The 14,158-nt window shown below is 38.0% G+C and overlaps 1 protein-coding gene across 8 annotated transcripts in view; it reads left to right on the forward strand.

Moving 5' to 3' along the window:
* Positions 1-14,158, forward strand: part of EYA3 (EYA transcriptional coactivator and phosphatase 3) — a 104,361-nt gene that overhangs the window by 66,652 nt on the left and 23,551 nt on the right. For all 8 annotated transcript variants that reach the window (XM_030872592.2, XM_030872652.2, XM_030872661.2 and 5 more), the window contains 3 exons: positions 6,268-6,353; positions 9,151-9,334; positions 11,574-11,713. In XM_030872592.2, the coding sequence (XP_030728452.1) occupies positions 6,268-6,353; positions 9,151-9,334; positions 11,574-11,713 (410 nt within the window). The remainder of the gene's footprint in view (positions 1-6,267; positions 6,354-9,150; positions 9,335-11,573; positions 11,714-14,158) is intronic.

Consider the following 14,158-nt stretch of genomic DNA (forward strand, 5'->3'; position numbering starts at 1 on the left):
TGAGCTTTTCTCGTTCAAAAAATTCAGTGTTGTTTCTATTTTGTGATGGAAAGCATAGCATTAAAGCTTGAACTCTAAACACCTCTGCCTTCCTGAGTTCTTCCTCTAAAAGGTTAGAATTATGACAGGACTATTTGGAATGAAGACAAAGAAACTCAAAAGGCACTGTGGAGTTAATTCCTTACCCTTCCAAGTCCAATGCAGGGAATTTATCGTTGCTCCAAATTGGGAATTAATGTCCATCTACTTGGCTTCTCATCTGCCTCCTTTCTCCTGATTTCTCCCAGCTTTTAAATATTATTCCTTATAAAACCAGTCCTAGGTGTTCTTTTTTTTGTGTGTGTGGTACGCGGGCCTCTCCCGTTGCGGAGCACAGGCTCTGGACGCGCAGGCTCAGCGGCCATGGCTCACTGGGCCCAGCCGCTCCGCGGCATGTGGGATCTTCCCAAACCGGGGCACAAACCCGTGTCCCCTGCATCAGCAGGCAGACTCTCAACCACTGCGCCAGCAGGGAAGCCCAGTCCTAGGTATTCTTAAAATATAAACTTTGATGATGAAAAACTGTTTTGATGTAGATTATATGAAACAAAATATTTTGATTTTCAGTATTAACTGTTTTCAATAAAATGACTGAGGACTACTTTTTCTTAGTCTGTTGGGAACAACTGGTTACTACATTCCTAAGACCTTGCTCTGAGCTACCTTTTTCTCTTATTGTTTATGGAGTCTCCTCTTAATTATTTTCCCTTCTTTTTATGTTTGTCCCCTCCCCCTTCTTTCTTTCTAAAATGGGAACAAACCAGGAGGAAAAAAACTCAAGAGCATGACTTTGTCTTCTCCTCTACTCCCTTTCATTTTTATAAAGTGTTCCTCTACTTTGGTAGGCTTTGGGGTCCAACTACAGGCAAATCTAGTAGCCAAGTTCCTCCTAAACTGATATATCTCTGATGACTACACCTAGGTCATGAAAGAAAAGCAAGGAGTTCTCTTCCTTTATATTAATAATCCTCTCCCAAGGTGTAGAACCACCACTCATCTGTACCTGTACCTTGAATTTGAGGAGCCTGATAGCTGTGCTTACTTCTCCCTCTTTGTAAAACAAGAGGAACCACCTTTTGGGGGTCTTTTAAGACCCATTGCTTTAAAAAAGTCACGAAGCTGTGCTTTCAACCTCATTTGCCACTATCCTAATTTCTTACCTTTTAGTACATTTTTTCCCTTTAGATCAATTAACCCAGTTTCCTCCATTGTGCTAATAATGATCACTGTTGGTATTTGTTAAGTGCATATTATGTGCTTAGCATTATTTTAGCAGAGATAGGTGTTACTCATGTAATCACAACACACCTATGAGGGAAGTACTGTCATTAATCTCATTTTACAGATTTGGCACATAAGACACACAGTAAATAAGTCAAGGATGTAAGCTGGGCAGCCTGACCCCAGCACACGGGTGTAATGTTTATGATTTTCAATGTAGAAGTCATGGTATCAATATCAACTCCCATAATTGAGAACCTATACTTGCAAGTATTTAAATTCATTTCCCTTCCCTTTTCTGGTTAACCTATTGGCCCATTATATTGCCATTAGAACTTTGGCAGAGGGTAGAAATTAAGGCAGAAATTAAGCATCAAGTTATCAATTTTTGCCATTTATTCTGAGAAAAAGTTGGTAGAAAGCAAGTGGTAACAATTGGCTAAAAGGAAATATGGGTATTACTGGCACATTTGAATCACCTGGATTCTCCTCTATCAGTATCACTCTCCTCACCCCCACTTTTCATTTCCTTTAGCACAGATAATTAATGTCAGCTCTCCAGAGCTTCATCTTCCCCCCTGTGTAACTACCCAGTCATTCCACTGAGTAAAAACAAGGAGCATTGTATTGATTTTTTTTTTAAAGTGGTCAAAACAGCAATGTCCCCTCATCCCCTCCAGAAGCTTTCAACAATTGACAGTAGCCCATCTTCCCAGGGCAAGTTAGGGAAATTACAGCAAATTCCACTTCTGGCTTGATCAGCTCTGACCAAAACCTTTTCTTTAGTTTATACTTCAATGCTCATGAAAACCCTTTGATTAAATAGATCTGGCTTCTTTATATCAACCTTTTCCTAGAGTGTCTGTGACTGTGTAGCCCAATCTCTGGTTATTTTCTTCAATTGAGATGATTTAAATAATTAAAATTCAAGTAGCAAAATTAATTTCAGAAATTTCAGAATTGATTTTAACCCAACCTTGAATTTCAGTGAATGTCTTTGGGCTCTGATAGTGTTGGTAACACACAAGAGTCTTTCGTTGACTAGGAGATTTGTTTTGTATTTTAATAGACTTTATTTTTTATTGTAGTTTTAGATTTGTAGAAAAATTGAGCATATGATACAGAGAGTTATATATCTCCCTACCCTGCACACAGTTTCCCCTATTATTAACATCTCACATTAGAATGGAACATTTGTTATGATTAATGAACCAATATTGGTACATTATTATTAATTAAATCCTAGGTTTATTTAGATTTCCTTAGTTTTTACCTGATGTCCTTTTTCTGTTCCAGGATCCCATCCAGGACACCACATTTCATTTGATTGTCATGGCTCCTTAGGATTCTCTTGACTGCAGTTTTTCACACTTTGCTTGTTTTTGATAACCTTGACATGCTATTCATGAATCCCACGAGTATTTATTGAGCTTTACCTATTGTAGGCCGGGTGCTTTGCTAGACGTTGGAGGTGATGAATAAGGTAGTAAGATTCTGCCTTCATGGAGCTTACAGACTAGGAGGGGAGGCAGAAAACAAACAAGTAAATAAATAGGTTTTGAAAAGTGCTCTGAGAGGAAAAAAGAATTGTTTGTTGTGACTGGGAAAACAAGAAAGGAATTAGTTCTAATAGAGGAGTCCAGAGAGAGTCTCTCTGGAAGTAGACATGCTGAGAAGGAATGATCATGCTGGAGGGCAAGAGGGACAGACCAGGGAGAACAACAATTCAGGCAGGGAGAGCAGCATTGCAAAGGTCCTTGAGTGAGAAAGAGTCTCTCTTGTTTTGAGTAACTCGAAAGCTGGGTGAGCATGGGTGGTAGAGAAACATTCATAAAATTAGAGAGGTGGGTAGAAACTAAATCTTGCACCAACTTCTATGTGCCATTAAGCCTTGGGTTTACCCTCCAGCTTTGGGGCAATGTCACTTAATTCAGCTGTGCCTCACAGTTCTATAACCACAGTCTTCTGATTAAAGCTATCTCTGTATCCTGACTGTTTCAGGTGGATCTCTAGTGGGGCATGGTTCTCAGAAGCTTTGTCTATGATTTCACAGCTCTGTTGCAAAACAGGAGTGGGAACTATCGGAAAACAGTTGGCCATGCCACTGGCATTTGGAGAGCTAATAGTCTTTAAAATACATGCATCAATAGGAGTTACCACTTGAGTTTTATTTTATCCTCTAAATTTATTTTTGTTGCATATTTTATTGCTGCTGCTTTTGTTTTTTAAATCTGCAGTTGAATTTGTTGTTGTTGAGACCTAGATGTATATTTATGTAGGATGATCATTGCTTTTTTTTTTTGAGGTGCCTGGCTTTTTAGTCATAGTTTTGCAGGGGGTACGGCATGTAGTGATTGTGTATATTTTAAAATGAGTTTAGCTTGGGTTCAATGCTGGTTACAAGAGCCTAAATAAATACTATTTCTTTAATTATCATCTAACTTTTATCACTAGAATTTAAACGCCATGAGGGCAGGGACTTCGTCTTGTTCACTACTCTACTCCTCAGTGGCTGGAACTGTTTCTGGGCACATAGTAGACCCTGGTTTAATGAACAAATGAATGAATGAATAACACATGTTAGAAATGATTTGATTGAGTTGGAGAAAGAACTGTTAATTGAGCCCTGTAAACTTTCTAGGTTAGCAGACCAACATTTCCTGTAATAGAAGCCACTATTGCTGAGAGGAATTTGTGATTTTTAGTACTGTACTTGTTAAAAACTTGGTATCAACAACTAGCTAATCAAGTCATTAAACTTCCTGTCAGGGATAATTAAGAGTATGTGGCCAGTTGTTTGTAAGGTCTACCTTTTTACCTCCAGCCCAATTCTGTAAGTGATCTGAAAATTGTTAAATTTATAAAACTACCTTGTCAGTCAGAGCAGCTTTTTCCCCATGTGTGCAGATATCAGATGTGAATGAGTTGTACCTGTAACCGTTTATAAATCATTAAGAAGGTAGAATAGAATTAAAGGTAAATGGGAGGAAAAGAGGAATATATGTTAGGATTAGGGCTAAAGAAAAATTGATCTAGAAATGGAGTTTGCTGGGAGAGATAAACTTAAGAGATTAAATACTTCATTTTCTTTCCCACATTAAATCACCTATGTTTAGCCAGCAGGCCTGCCTAGCATAATGTACTGGTAATAGAATCTGGAATGTACTCAAAATTCTTTTCCTACAAGAATAATTAAAAACTACTTGTAGAGTCATTTAGCTTACATACAATGATTTCTTAGGACTTCCCCCTTAGGGGAAAAAATATTGATGGGAAGAAAATATCATCTATAAATTATAAAATCTGTTTCATTTAGGTGTTGGGTTTAAGAAAGTAAACAAGAATCCTTTAGTTTACCTGGGGGAAGGAGTACTGTAGAAAAGAAAATCTCCCTGGATAGTGACGAAATCTGATCCCTAGCTCAGCCACCGACTCAGGAAAGAAAGAGCACTGGATGAAGAATTGGGAGATCACAGTTGTCATTTTGACTATCTACCTTTAACCCCATGACTGTGGACAAATTACTCTAACTCTTCTTTGTCCCAAGTTCTTCTGAAAGCTAGCAGTAGCTGTTCCTTATATCTAATTTACCTCAATCTCTTCTAGACTTTCTTCTAAGCAGAGTACCCTTGGTGAAAGGGATGCAAATTCCCTATGATTTTGACCAGTCCTCTCAAGTTTCTGCTGCATTTGTTCACCTGCACTATTCTTTTTCTTTTTTTTTAAATTTATTTATTTATTTTTGGCTGCGTTGGGTCTTCGTTGCCGTGCGCGGGCTTTTCTCTAGTTTTGAGCGGGAACTACTCTTCGTTGCGGTGTGCGGGCTTCTCATTGCGGTGGCTTCTCTTGTTGCAGAGCACGGGCTCTAGGTGCACGGGCTTCAGTAGTTGTGGCTCACAGGCTCTAGAGCACATGCTCAGTAGTTGTGGCACACGGGCTTAGGTGCTCTGCGGCACGTGGGATCTTCCCGGACCAGGGCTCGAACCCGTGTCCCCCGCATTGGCAGGTGGATTCCTTAACCACTGTGCCACCAGGGAAGTCCCACCTGCACTATTCTTAATGGAGGTTTTCCTAATAACTTTCCCTCTAGAGGACTTTGTCGCCAATGGGATAGGTAGTCAGATAGTGTGGTTTACCTGATGGTGAGCCTTTATGGTGTGTGTGACTGCGGTAGAAACCATGTATAAGTATGCTTATGATGAGCAAAAGAGAGGAGTTCAAGAGCAGTACCTCACAATTTCACCTACATTGTCCACCTGGAAAACGTCACTGTGACAAATACTAGTCACTGAGGATTTTATTAAAACCCTGGTGGAATCTGTGATAGAAGGGTGTGAAAAAAACCCAAATTTCTTGTCGTGAGACAGGCAGCCTAAGTAGCTTATGAAGTAAATTTTTACCTGGCCAGAATAATATTGAATATTTTCCGAATTTTTCCAGGCTCATGGGTGAAATCATTAAATGCCAGAACATGGTGTTTGTTGAAGCAACTCCAAGCACTTTAGAATTTGGAAAACTCCATCAATTTCTCAGAGTAATTGTGTTGCACCAGGAAAGGCATAATTTGGGGCAAGTGACAGTAAATATCACAGTGTAGGACTTAACACGTGGATTTACCAGAGTTCTTGTTGTTTCTACTGGTGTCAGTAGGTCACACTGCAGGTGAGTTATTTTTCAGCTGCCAGAGAAGATGGACTGGAGTGATTTGGTTTAGGTTCTGATTTCACTGGTATCATTAGTATGAACCAGTGCATTGTGTTGTATCCTTCTAGGACTTTAGTAGGAATAATTGAAGACTCAAGTTGAAACAAAAATGTGTGAACTGTTTTATTTCTAATCAAGTCTAAATTAAGGTATGGCATGCAAAAGAGCAAAACCAGTATATAGTATTTATTTCCTTTGCCAATGTTTTTTATCTCCTTATAGATCTGTTTACTTAGGACAGAATGTATTTTGAGTTTCATTTAGGCGTTTACATAATATCTTTTAACACTTTCAATCTTATAGCTTCAAGCACAAATGCCAGCCTGATATCCACTTCATCTACTATTGCCAATATTCCAGCAGCAGCAGTGTCCAGCATCTCAAACCAGGTACGGTGCTGCTTTTGTTCCTCCTGTTGATATGGTTCATCTAGCTAGCTCTTCCTTTCTTCTTTCCATTATCAGTTTGCCAATCTAAGGAACAACCAGTATGGACTGTGGAGAGACCTTTTTCTGGATGCCCTCAGGACTGAAACCTTGGATGGTTTCTCAGGCTACTACCCAGTTTCTCTCATTCCATTGCCAAGACTATGAATGATATGATTATATCTGCTCCTTTATCTACTGTGTGTGTGTCTGTCTCTTACCCTGCTGCTACAAGAATGTAAGCTCCGTGGGGATAGGGATTTATTTTTCTATTTTGTTTAGTTATTTGTTCTGAGAGTTCAGAAAAATGCCTAGTACTCACATTGAAGGCACATAATAAATGTTTGTGGAAATATTACTTTGACTTTTTTTTACTTAGCCACTCATTTCTTTGTGAATTAGTCTGGTCTTGATCACTATTTTACTAACTCTGTATGTTTAGATCACTTGTAACATCTTCAGTGTTTTAGGGTTTTTTTGGTTTTGTTGTTCTGTTTTTATTTGTTGTTTTCTCTGCAGCAATTAGTATTATCAACCACTGCCTCCATGGATCTTTTTTTGTGGCTGCAGTTAACATTGCTCTTCTGGTTCACTTTTTATGTTTTGACTGTTTTTGCATTTGTTCATTCTTTTAGTCCACAGGTATTTATTGAGTTCCTGCTGTGTACCTGGAATTCTTCAGGGTAACATCTCTCTCCCTTTGCATATCCTGTCTTCTGTCATGGACAGTCTCTATTTAGTTTTCCACATGCTTATTATTTCATCACCAGGAATGTTTAACCACATTCACAATGTCCATTTACTTCTTCCAAAATGAAGATTCTAGTCCTGACCTCATGATATCTACAGGCTTCCTGCTGATTGATGGGCTTTTTTTTTTTAATATACTGTTATTTCCCTAAGTTGACCATATCTAAAACCAGCCTTTCATTCCACCCTTTCTTCCGTTTCCCTGTCCTCCAAAAGTAATACCACTTTTTCCTACGGCTTCTCAATTCTTGTCAGTTACACTATTTTTTAATATACCTAGGCCTAAAACCAGACCAGTCATCTTCGATTTTTTTTTTCCTTACCCAGCCCTAATCCAGCCATTTCTGGAATTCTTTCCTGCTTTTTCTTTTTCTTTTTTCTTTTTTGGCTGCGTCACATGGCATATAGAATCTTAGTTCCCTGACCAGGGATCTAACCTGTGCCCCCTACAGTGGAAGCGTGGAGTCTTAACCACTGGACTGCCAGGGAAATCCCTGCTTTTTCATTTTTGCTGTCATTTCCCATGGTTTAGCTTTTTCCTCTTTAATCTTGAGTTAACTATTCATCTCATCTTTAATTTTTCACCGTGCCTGTACATTTTCTAAAACACTGATTAATTTTCTTTAAGTGCCACATTTTATCCTGTCACTCACCTGCTCAGAATCTTTTCATATTTTTGTTTATTTGAATTTGATGATCCCCATTTTCTGCTCCCACACAAACTATGCACCACTGCGTAAAGAATCCAATCCAATCCTTAACCAGTCATTCAGGCCTACAGAGATCCTTTGTTTCATCCAGACTCAACATCTCTGGCCGCTTAATAAAACCTTTCCAGGGCCTGTTCCTTTTCCTATCCCCTGTGCTTCTTTGTCTCAGAAAGTTCTCTGTCACAGTCTGCAGTGATAGTTGTCTTCCTCTGTATTTTACTCATTTGACATACAGTTTATTGCTAATTTGTTGGAAATGGGTTTTGGTCTTCTATCCTGCTAGATTTTTAACTCCCATGTACCAACACATACACACACACACTCACACTGTGAATTATATTTGGCTTATGGTAGATGCTCAGTGTTCTTTATAAATAATTGGTCTGATCAGTTAGCTTTTTCCTGCTTGTCACCAATATCAGTTATCAGTGGAATTTTTTTAAGGTGTGTATTTGAGCTGTGCATCATACCCATTTTTTACAGCTTTTTTAAGGTGTAATTGACATACAGTAAATTACACAGATATAAATTGTATGATTTGATAAGTTTTGTCATGTATGTGCCTGTGAAACTACCAAAGGTTCCCTTCAAATATTTTAAAGAAACTTTATTTTTAAAGAAAGCTTGATTATTTAAAAAAAGAGAGGGGACTGCCCTGGTGATCCAGTGGTTAAGACTCCATGCTCCCAATGCAGGGGCCCCAGGTTCGATTCCTGGTCAGGGAACTAGATCCTGCATGCTGCAACTAAAGATCCCGCATGCCACAACTAAGACCCTGAACAGCCAAATAAATAAATATTTTTAAAGAGAGAGAGAGAGAGAGACTCAGTTTTTAAACTGGGAAACTTTAATGTAGGATATTCACTTTTTTGTTTAAGCTCATCTGTCCTTAAAAGCACTATCATCTAGTGCAGTGTTTTATAAACTTCTTAAGGAGTAGACTCTTTCCTTCAAAAATTCTATGCAGAAATTCTGTACATAAAGTAGAAGAAAAAAAGGCTGGTATAGTAGAAAAGGGACATTGTGTGTACAGTGCATGGGACACTTTGCTCTCAGCCTTAACCTCATCCCAAAGACAGTCCCTGAGGCGTGTCCTCTTGACTCTTAGGTTTCCACAGAATGCATTTTGAAAATCATTGGTTTAGGTGGAAGACTATATAGGTTAGGTAAATAAGAAGTCGGGTTAATGTTTTAGGGAAATAATTATGAAAAAGAGGGACATGAAAGTCTCTTGTGTTGAAATTAATGTTATGCTCTGGCTAAGTGGCTTATTTTCCTCCCTTATTCCCTTTGACCTACAGGACTATCCCACCTATACTATCCTTGGTCAAAGTCAGTACCAGGCTTGCTACCCCAGCTCCAGCTTTGGAGTCACAGGCCAGACTAACAGTGATGCTGAGAGTACCACTTTAGCAGCAGCCACATACCAGACGGAGAAGCCTAGTGTCATGGTACCTGCTCCTGCAGCACAGAGACTTTCCTCTGGTAAGCTCTACATTTGGCTTAAGGGCATTTCATCCAACAGGTGATGATGAAGATTACTTTGTTCTGGTCTAAGTCACTGTTACCATGCTATTGGCCTTCCTTCTCAGGTGAGGAGTATTTAAACACTGTAACCAGACAACGATGAGTCGTTGGCAGACTGAATATAATACCTGATGCTGTGAACAGAAAAGTACCAAGAATGAAAAGACTTTGTTTATGACTCCCACTCCACTCTCCCTGTAGCTATAATATGCTTGTCACAGAGAACTTCAGAATCTTAGCACATTTTATAAAAGCTGGAGGACTCCAGTTTTAGTCTGTGCATAACTGACTTCTGGTTAGGCCTCAGAACAGTAGTTCTTAACTTTTTCTGTGTCATGGATCCCTTTAAGATTCTGAAGAAAGGTATGGTTCTTTTTCCCCAAAGAAATACATAAAATTTAACCTACAAATGTAAACCTGTAGCTTTGAAATGGATCAATGAATTATGATGTCCAGATTAAAAAATCCTGACATAGGGCTTCCCTGGTGGCGCAGTGGTTGAGAATCTGCCTGCTAATGCAGCAGACACGGGTTTGAGCCCTGGTCTGGGAGGATCCCACATGCCGCGGAGCAGCTAGGCCCGTGAGCCACAACTACTGAGCCTGTGCGTCTGGAGCCTGTGCTCCTCAACAAGAGAGGCCGCGATAGTGAGAGGCCCACGCACCACGATGAAGAGTAGCCCCCACTTGCCACAACTAGAGAAAGCCCTCGCACAGAAACGAAGACCCAACACAGCAAAAATAAATTAATTAATTAATAAAAAACCAAAGGACTAGTGTTTAAAAAAAAAAAATCCTGACATAAAGACTTTATGCACACATTCAGTAAACATATGCACATACTTTTTATCCCTATTTTTCATGAAAATTTGGTGGTTCGCTGTCACATCGTGTAACTTGAGGAAGGACTGTTTATCGTTAACACTGATGCGTTTTTAAAAAGTGGTCTACATCAACTAATGCAGTTTTCTGTGCATCTTGCCTCTACTGGTCTTCTAGATAAAGACATACAAATGGTTGCTGCTTCGAACGTACATAACTCTGAAATCATTACATGTGTTGATGCCTTAGTTTTGAATTCATTTCTCTAAATATCTTTGTTCTTCATAACAATTTTAACTTTTTAATAATGGAGAGTTTCAAACAGTGGCAGAAGTTGTCAGAATGGTATAATGAACCCTTATATTCTGTCATCCAACTTCAGCAATTAACAACTCATAGGCAATCTTGTTTCAACTATACTTCATCCAATTCCCTCCTCAAATGCCAGGTATCATATTTATTTATAATGCTTGGTAACATAACCACAATGCCATTATCCCATCTTAAATATTCAACAATAATTCCTTAATAACATAAAATACCAAAGGGTAATCATATTTCTAGTTTTCTTATAAATGTTAGGAGTTTTGTTTTTCTTTTTACAGTTTGTTTAAAATAAGATCCAAGTAAGGTCCATACATTGTGATTGGTGGATATTTTGTTTTAACCTATAAATTCCCCTATCTCTTTTTATTTCTGATTGTAATTTATTTGTTGAAGAAACAATCAATAGATTGTTTGTCCCATACCATTTCTCAGTCTAAATTTCGCCAATTATAACCTTAGAGGGTAGCTTACCACAGCCCACTGCCTTCTGTATTTTATTTAAAGTGGTAAATGGATCTAGAGCAGTGGTTTTTCAGCTAGAGGTGGTTCTGTGCCCCCTGCCTCCACCCCCATGCCCCCACACCCAGGGATATTTGGCAATGTATGGACCCATTTTTGGTTGTCACACTGGGAAGGGGGTGCTACTGGCATATAGTGGGTAGAGGCCAAGAATGCTGCTTAACCAAACATCCTACAATGCACAGGACATCCCTTCACAACAAAAATTATCTGGTCCAAAAAGGTCAATTGTGCCAAGTTGAGAAACCCTGATCTAGAAGCTTGATCAGGTTCAGGTTTAATTTTTTTTTTTTTGGCAAAATGACTTATAGATGTGTTCTTCCATTGGGAGGAAGGCATATAAATTCTAGTTATAACTCTCTTCATGATGTTTGGTCTACACTTCCAAATTGCTTAAGTAAAGTTTGGTATTCCAGCCTTTATCCCTGCAACATGATTCTTAAGGGCAGAGAACCTGCTGACCATTCTGCTCTGGTTCTTATAGCCTGTGACTACACTGGCAATACCGGTGTCTCACTTTTCCTTTCCAGGAGACCCTTCTACAAGCCCATCTTTGACCCAGACTACACCAAGTAAAGATGCTGATGACCAATCCAGGAAAAACATGACTGGCAAGAACCGGGGCAAGAGGAAAGCTGATGCCAGCTCTTCCCAGGACAGTGAATTAGAAGTATGGGAAGAAACTCATTTGAGTTGCAACCTTTTTTTTTTCTCATTTCTTAAATTTATCAAATACATATCTGAAACTCATGAGATTATGTGGTTCTGTGTTGTATACCCTATAATTCCTGAGCAAGAGAAAATGAATTGGCCAAGTGAAAAGAGAAATGTAAAAACACATTACTCTATGCCCATATCTTACCATATCACTTTCAGATCCTTTTCACCAAGAGCACTGAAAAAGCTTTTTTGAATTTAGGTAGCCAGGTCACTTTTTAAGGGAAAGAACAAACTGTTTTCTGTATTCCAGAGGAGAACAGAAAGAATAATGCATCATATTGAGAAAGCAGAGGGTGTCACAGTAATATACTGTTCTCCATTTAAAAATCTCAAAGTAAAATGAGAGAACTAAAGTGCTTTAGGCCAAGTTTCTGTGAAACATGCAACCAGATCTGGTAACTTATTAATGAGATTGGCTCTCACTTATTCTGTAGTTTAAACACTATAGGAATTTATTATGGGCATACATTTGACTTCATTATTAAAAGACTAGAAAGTCATACAAATTCTAATAATAATGGAGTTTTGATATTAATCCTTTTGTTTTCTTTCTTCAATTTTTCTATAATGTGATCATTTAATAAGAGGGAAAAGCCATATTTAAAAATGAGTCCATTGAGAGGTGTTCAGAAGACATAGGTAAATTGAGGCTATGTTTGAAACCTCTCTTCCCTTTTGTTACTGGGGGCAGCGGGGAGGGCAGGAGGAGAAAGAAAGAAAATCTAAAGACCTGATATATTTCTTGGAAAAAACGGAGAACTCACTCATTTTTTAAATTGTGGTAAGGTATATATAATATAAAATTTACCATTTTTTAAGTGTGCAATTTTAAGTACATTCACAGTGTTGTTTGTTACTGCTATCTGTTTCCAGAAGTTTTTCATGATCCAAACAAAAACTCTGCACCCATTAAGCAATGATTCCCTGTTCTCCCCTCCTATTAGTCCCTGGTAACCTCTGTTCTACTTTCTGTCGCTATAAATTTGCCTATTCTAGATAGTTCATATAAATGGAATCATACAAAATCTATCCTTTTGTGTCAGGCTTACTTCACTTAACATAATGTTTTCAAGGTTCATCCATGCTGTAGCATATATCAGAACTTCATTCCTTTTTATGGCTGAATAATTCCATTGTGTATATATAGCACATTTTGTTTATCCATTTTCATCTGTGAAGAACGCTTGGGGTTTTTTCACCTTTGAGCTATTGTGAATAATGCTGCTATAACACTGCTGTACAGGTATCTCTTTGAGTCCCTCTTTTCAATTATTTGAAAAAGTATAAACCTAGGAGTAGAATTGCGGGATCATATGGTAGTTCTATGTTCAGCTTTCTGAGGAGCCACCAAAATGTTTTCCAGATGACTACACCATTTTACATTCCTACCAGCAACGTACCAGGGTTCCAGTTATTTCCCATTTTTTGCATAATCCATCCTAATGGGTGTGAAGTGGTGTCTCATTGTGGTTTTGATTTGCATTTCCTTAATGATGAATAATGTTGAATATCTTTTCATATGTGTATTGGCCATTTGTCTGTTTTATTTGAAGTAATGTCCAAATCCTTTGCCCATTTTTAAATTGGGTTGTTTGTTTTTTTGTTGTTGAATGTTAGGAATTCTTTATATTCTAGATATTAATCCCTTATCAGATATATGACGTGCAGGTATTTTCTGCAGATTGTCTTTTCACTCTTGATAGTATCCTTTGATGCTTAAAAGTTTTAAATTCTGATAAAGTTCTATTTTTCTTTTATTGCTTGTGCTTTTGGTATTATATTTAAGGAAACAAGATTGTGAAGATTTTCAACTGTGTTTTCTTCTAAGCATTTTATTGTTTTGGCTCTTAAATTTAGGTCTTTGATCCATATTGAGTTAATTTTTGTACATAGTGTGAAGCAGGGATCTAATTTCATTCTTTTGCACATGGATATTCAGTTTTCCCAGGACCTTGTTTTGGAAACAGTTTCCTTTCCCCATTGAATGGTCTTGGTATCCTTGGCAAAAAAAAAAAAAAAATCAATTGAGCCTATATGTGTGTGTATGTATGTGTATGTATATATATATATATACACACATATATATATATATATATAAAAAAGCATTTATTTCTGGGCTCTCTCATCTATTCCATTGGTCTGTATATCTATCCTTATGCGAGTACCACACTGTTTTGATTACTCTGGCTTTGTAGTAAGTTTTGAAATCAGGAAGTGTGAGTCTTCCAGCTTTGTTCTTTTTCAAGATTATTTTGGCTTTTCAGGGTCCCTTGAGATTTCATACAAATTTTAGGCTTAGTTTTTCTGTTTCCTTAAAAAACACTGTTGGGATTTTGATAGGGATTGCATTGTATTTGTAGATCACTTTGGGTAGTATTGTCATCTTAACAATATT

The sequence above is a fragment of the Globicephala melas genome, chromosome 1 (genome assembly GCF_963455315.2).
Source record: "Globicephala melas chromosome 1, mGloMel1.2, whole genome shotgun sequence".
NCBI classification, from domain to species: domain Eukaryota; kingdom Metazoa; phylum Chordata; class Mammalia; order Artiodactyla; family Delphinidae; genus Globicephala; species Globicephala melas.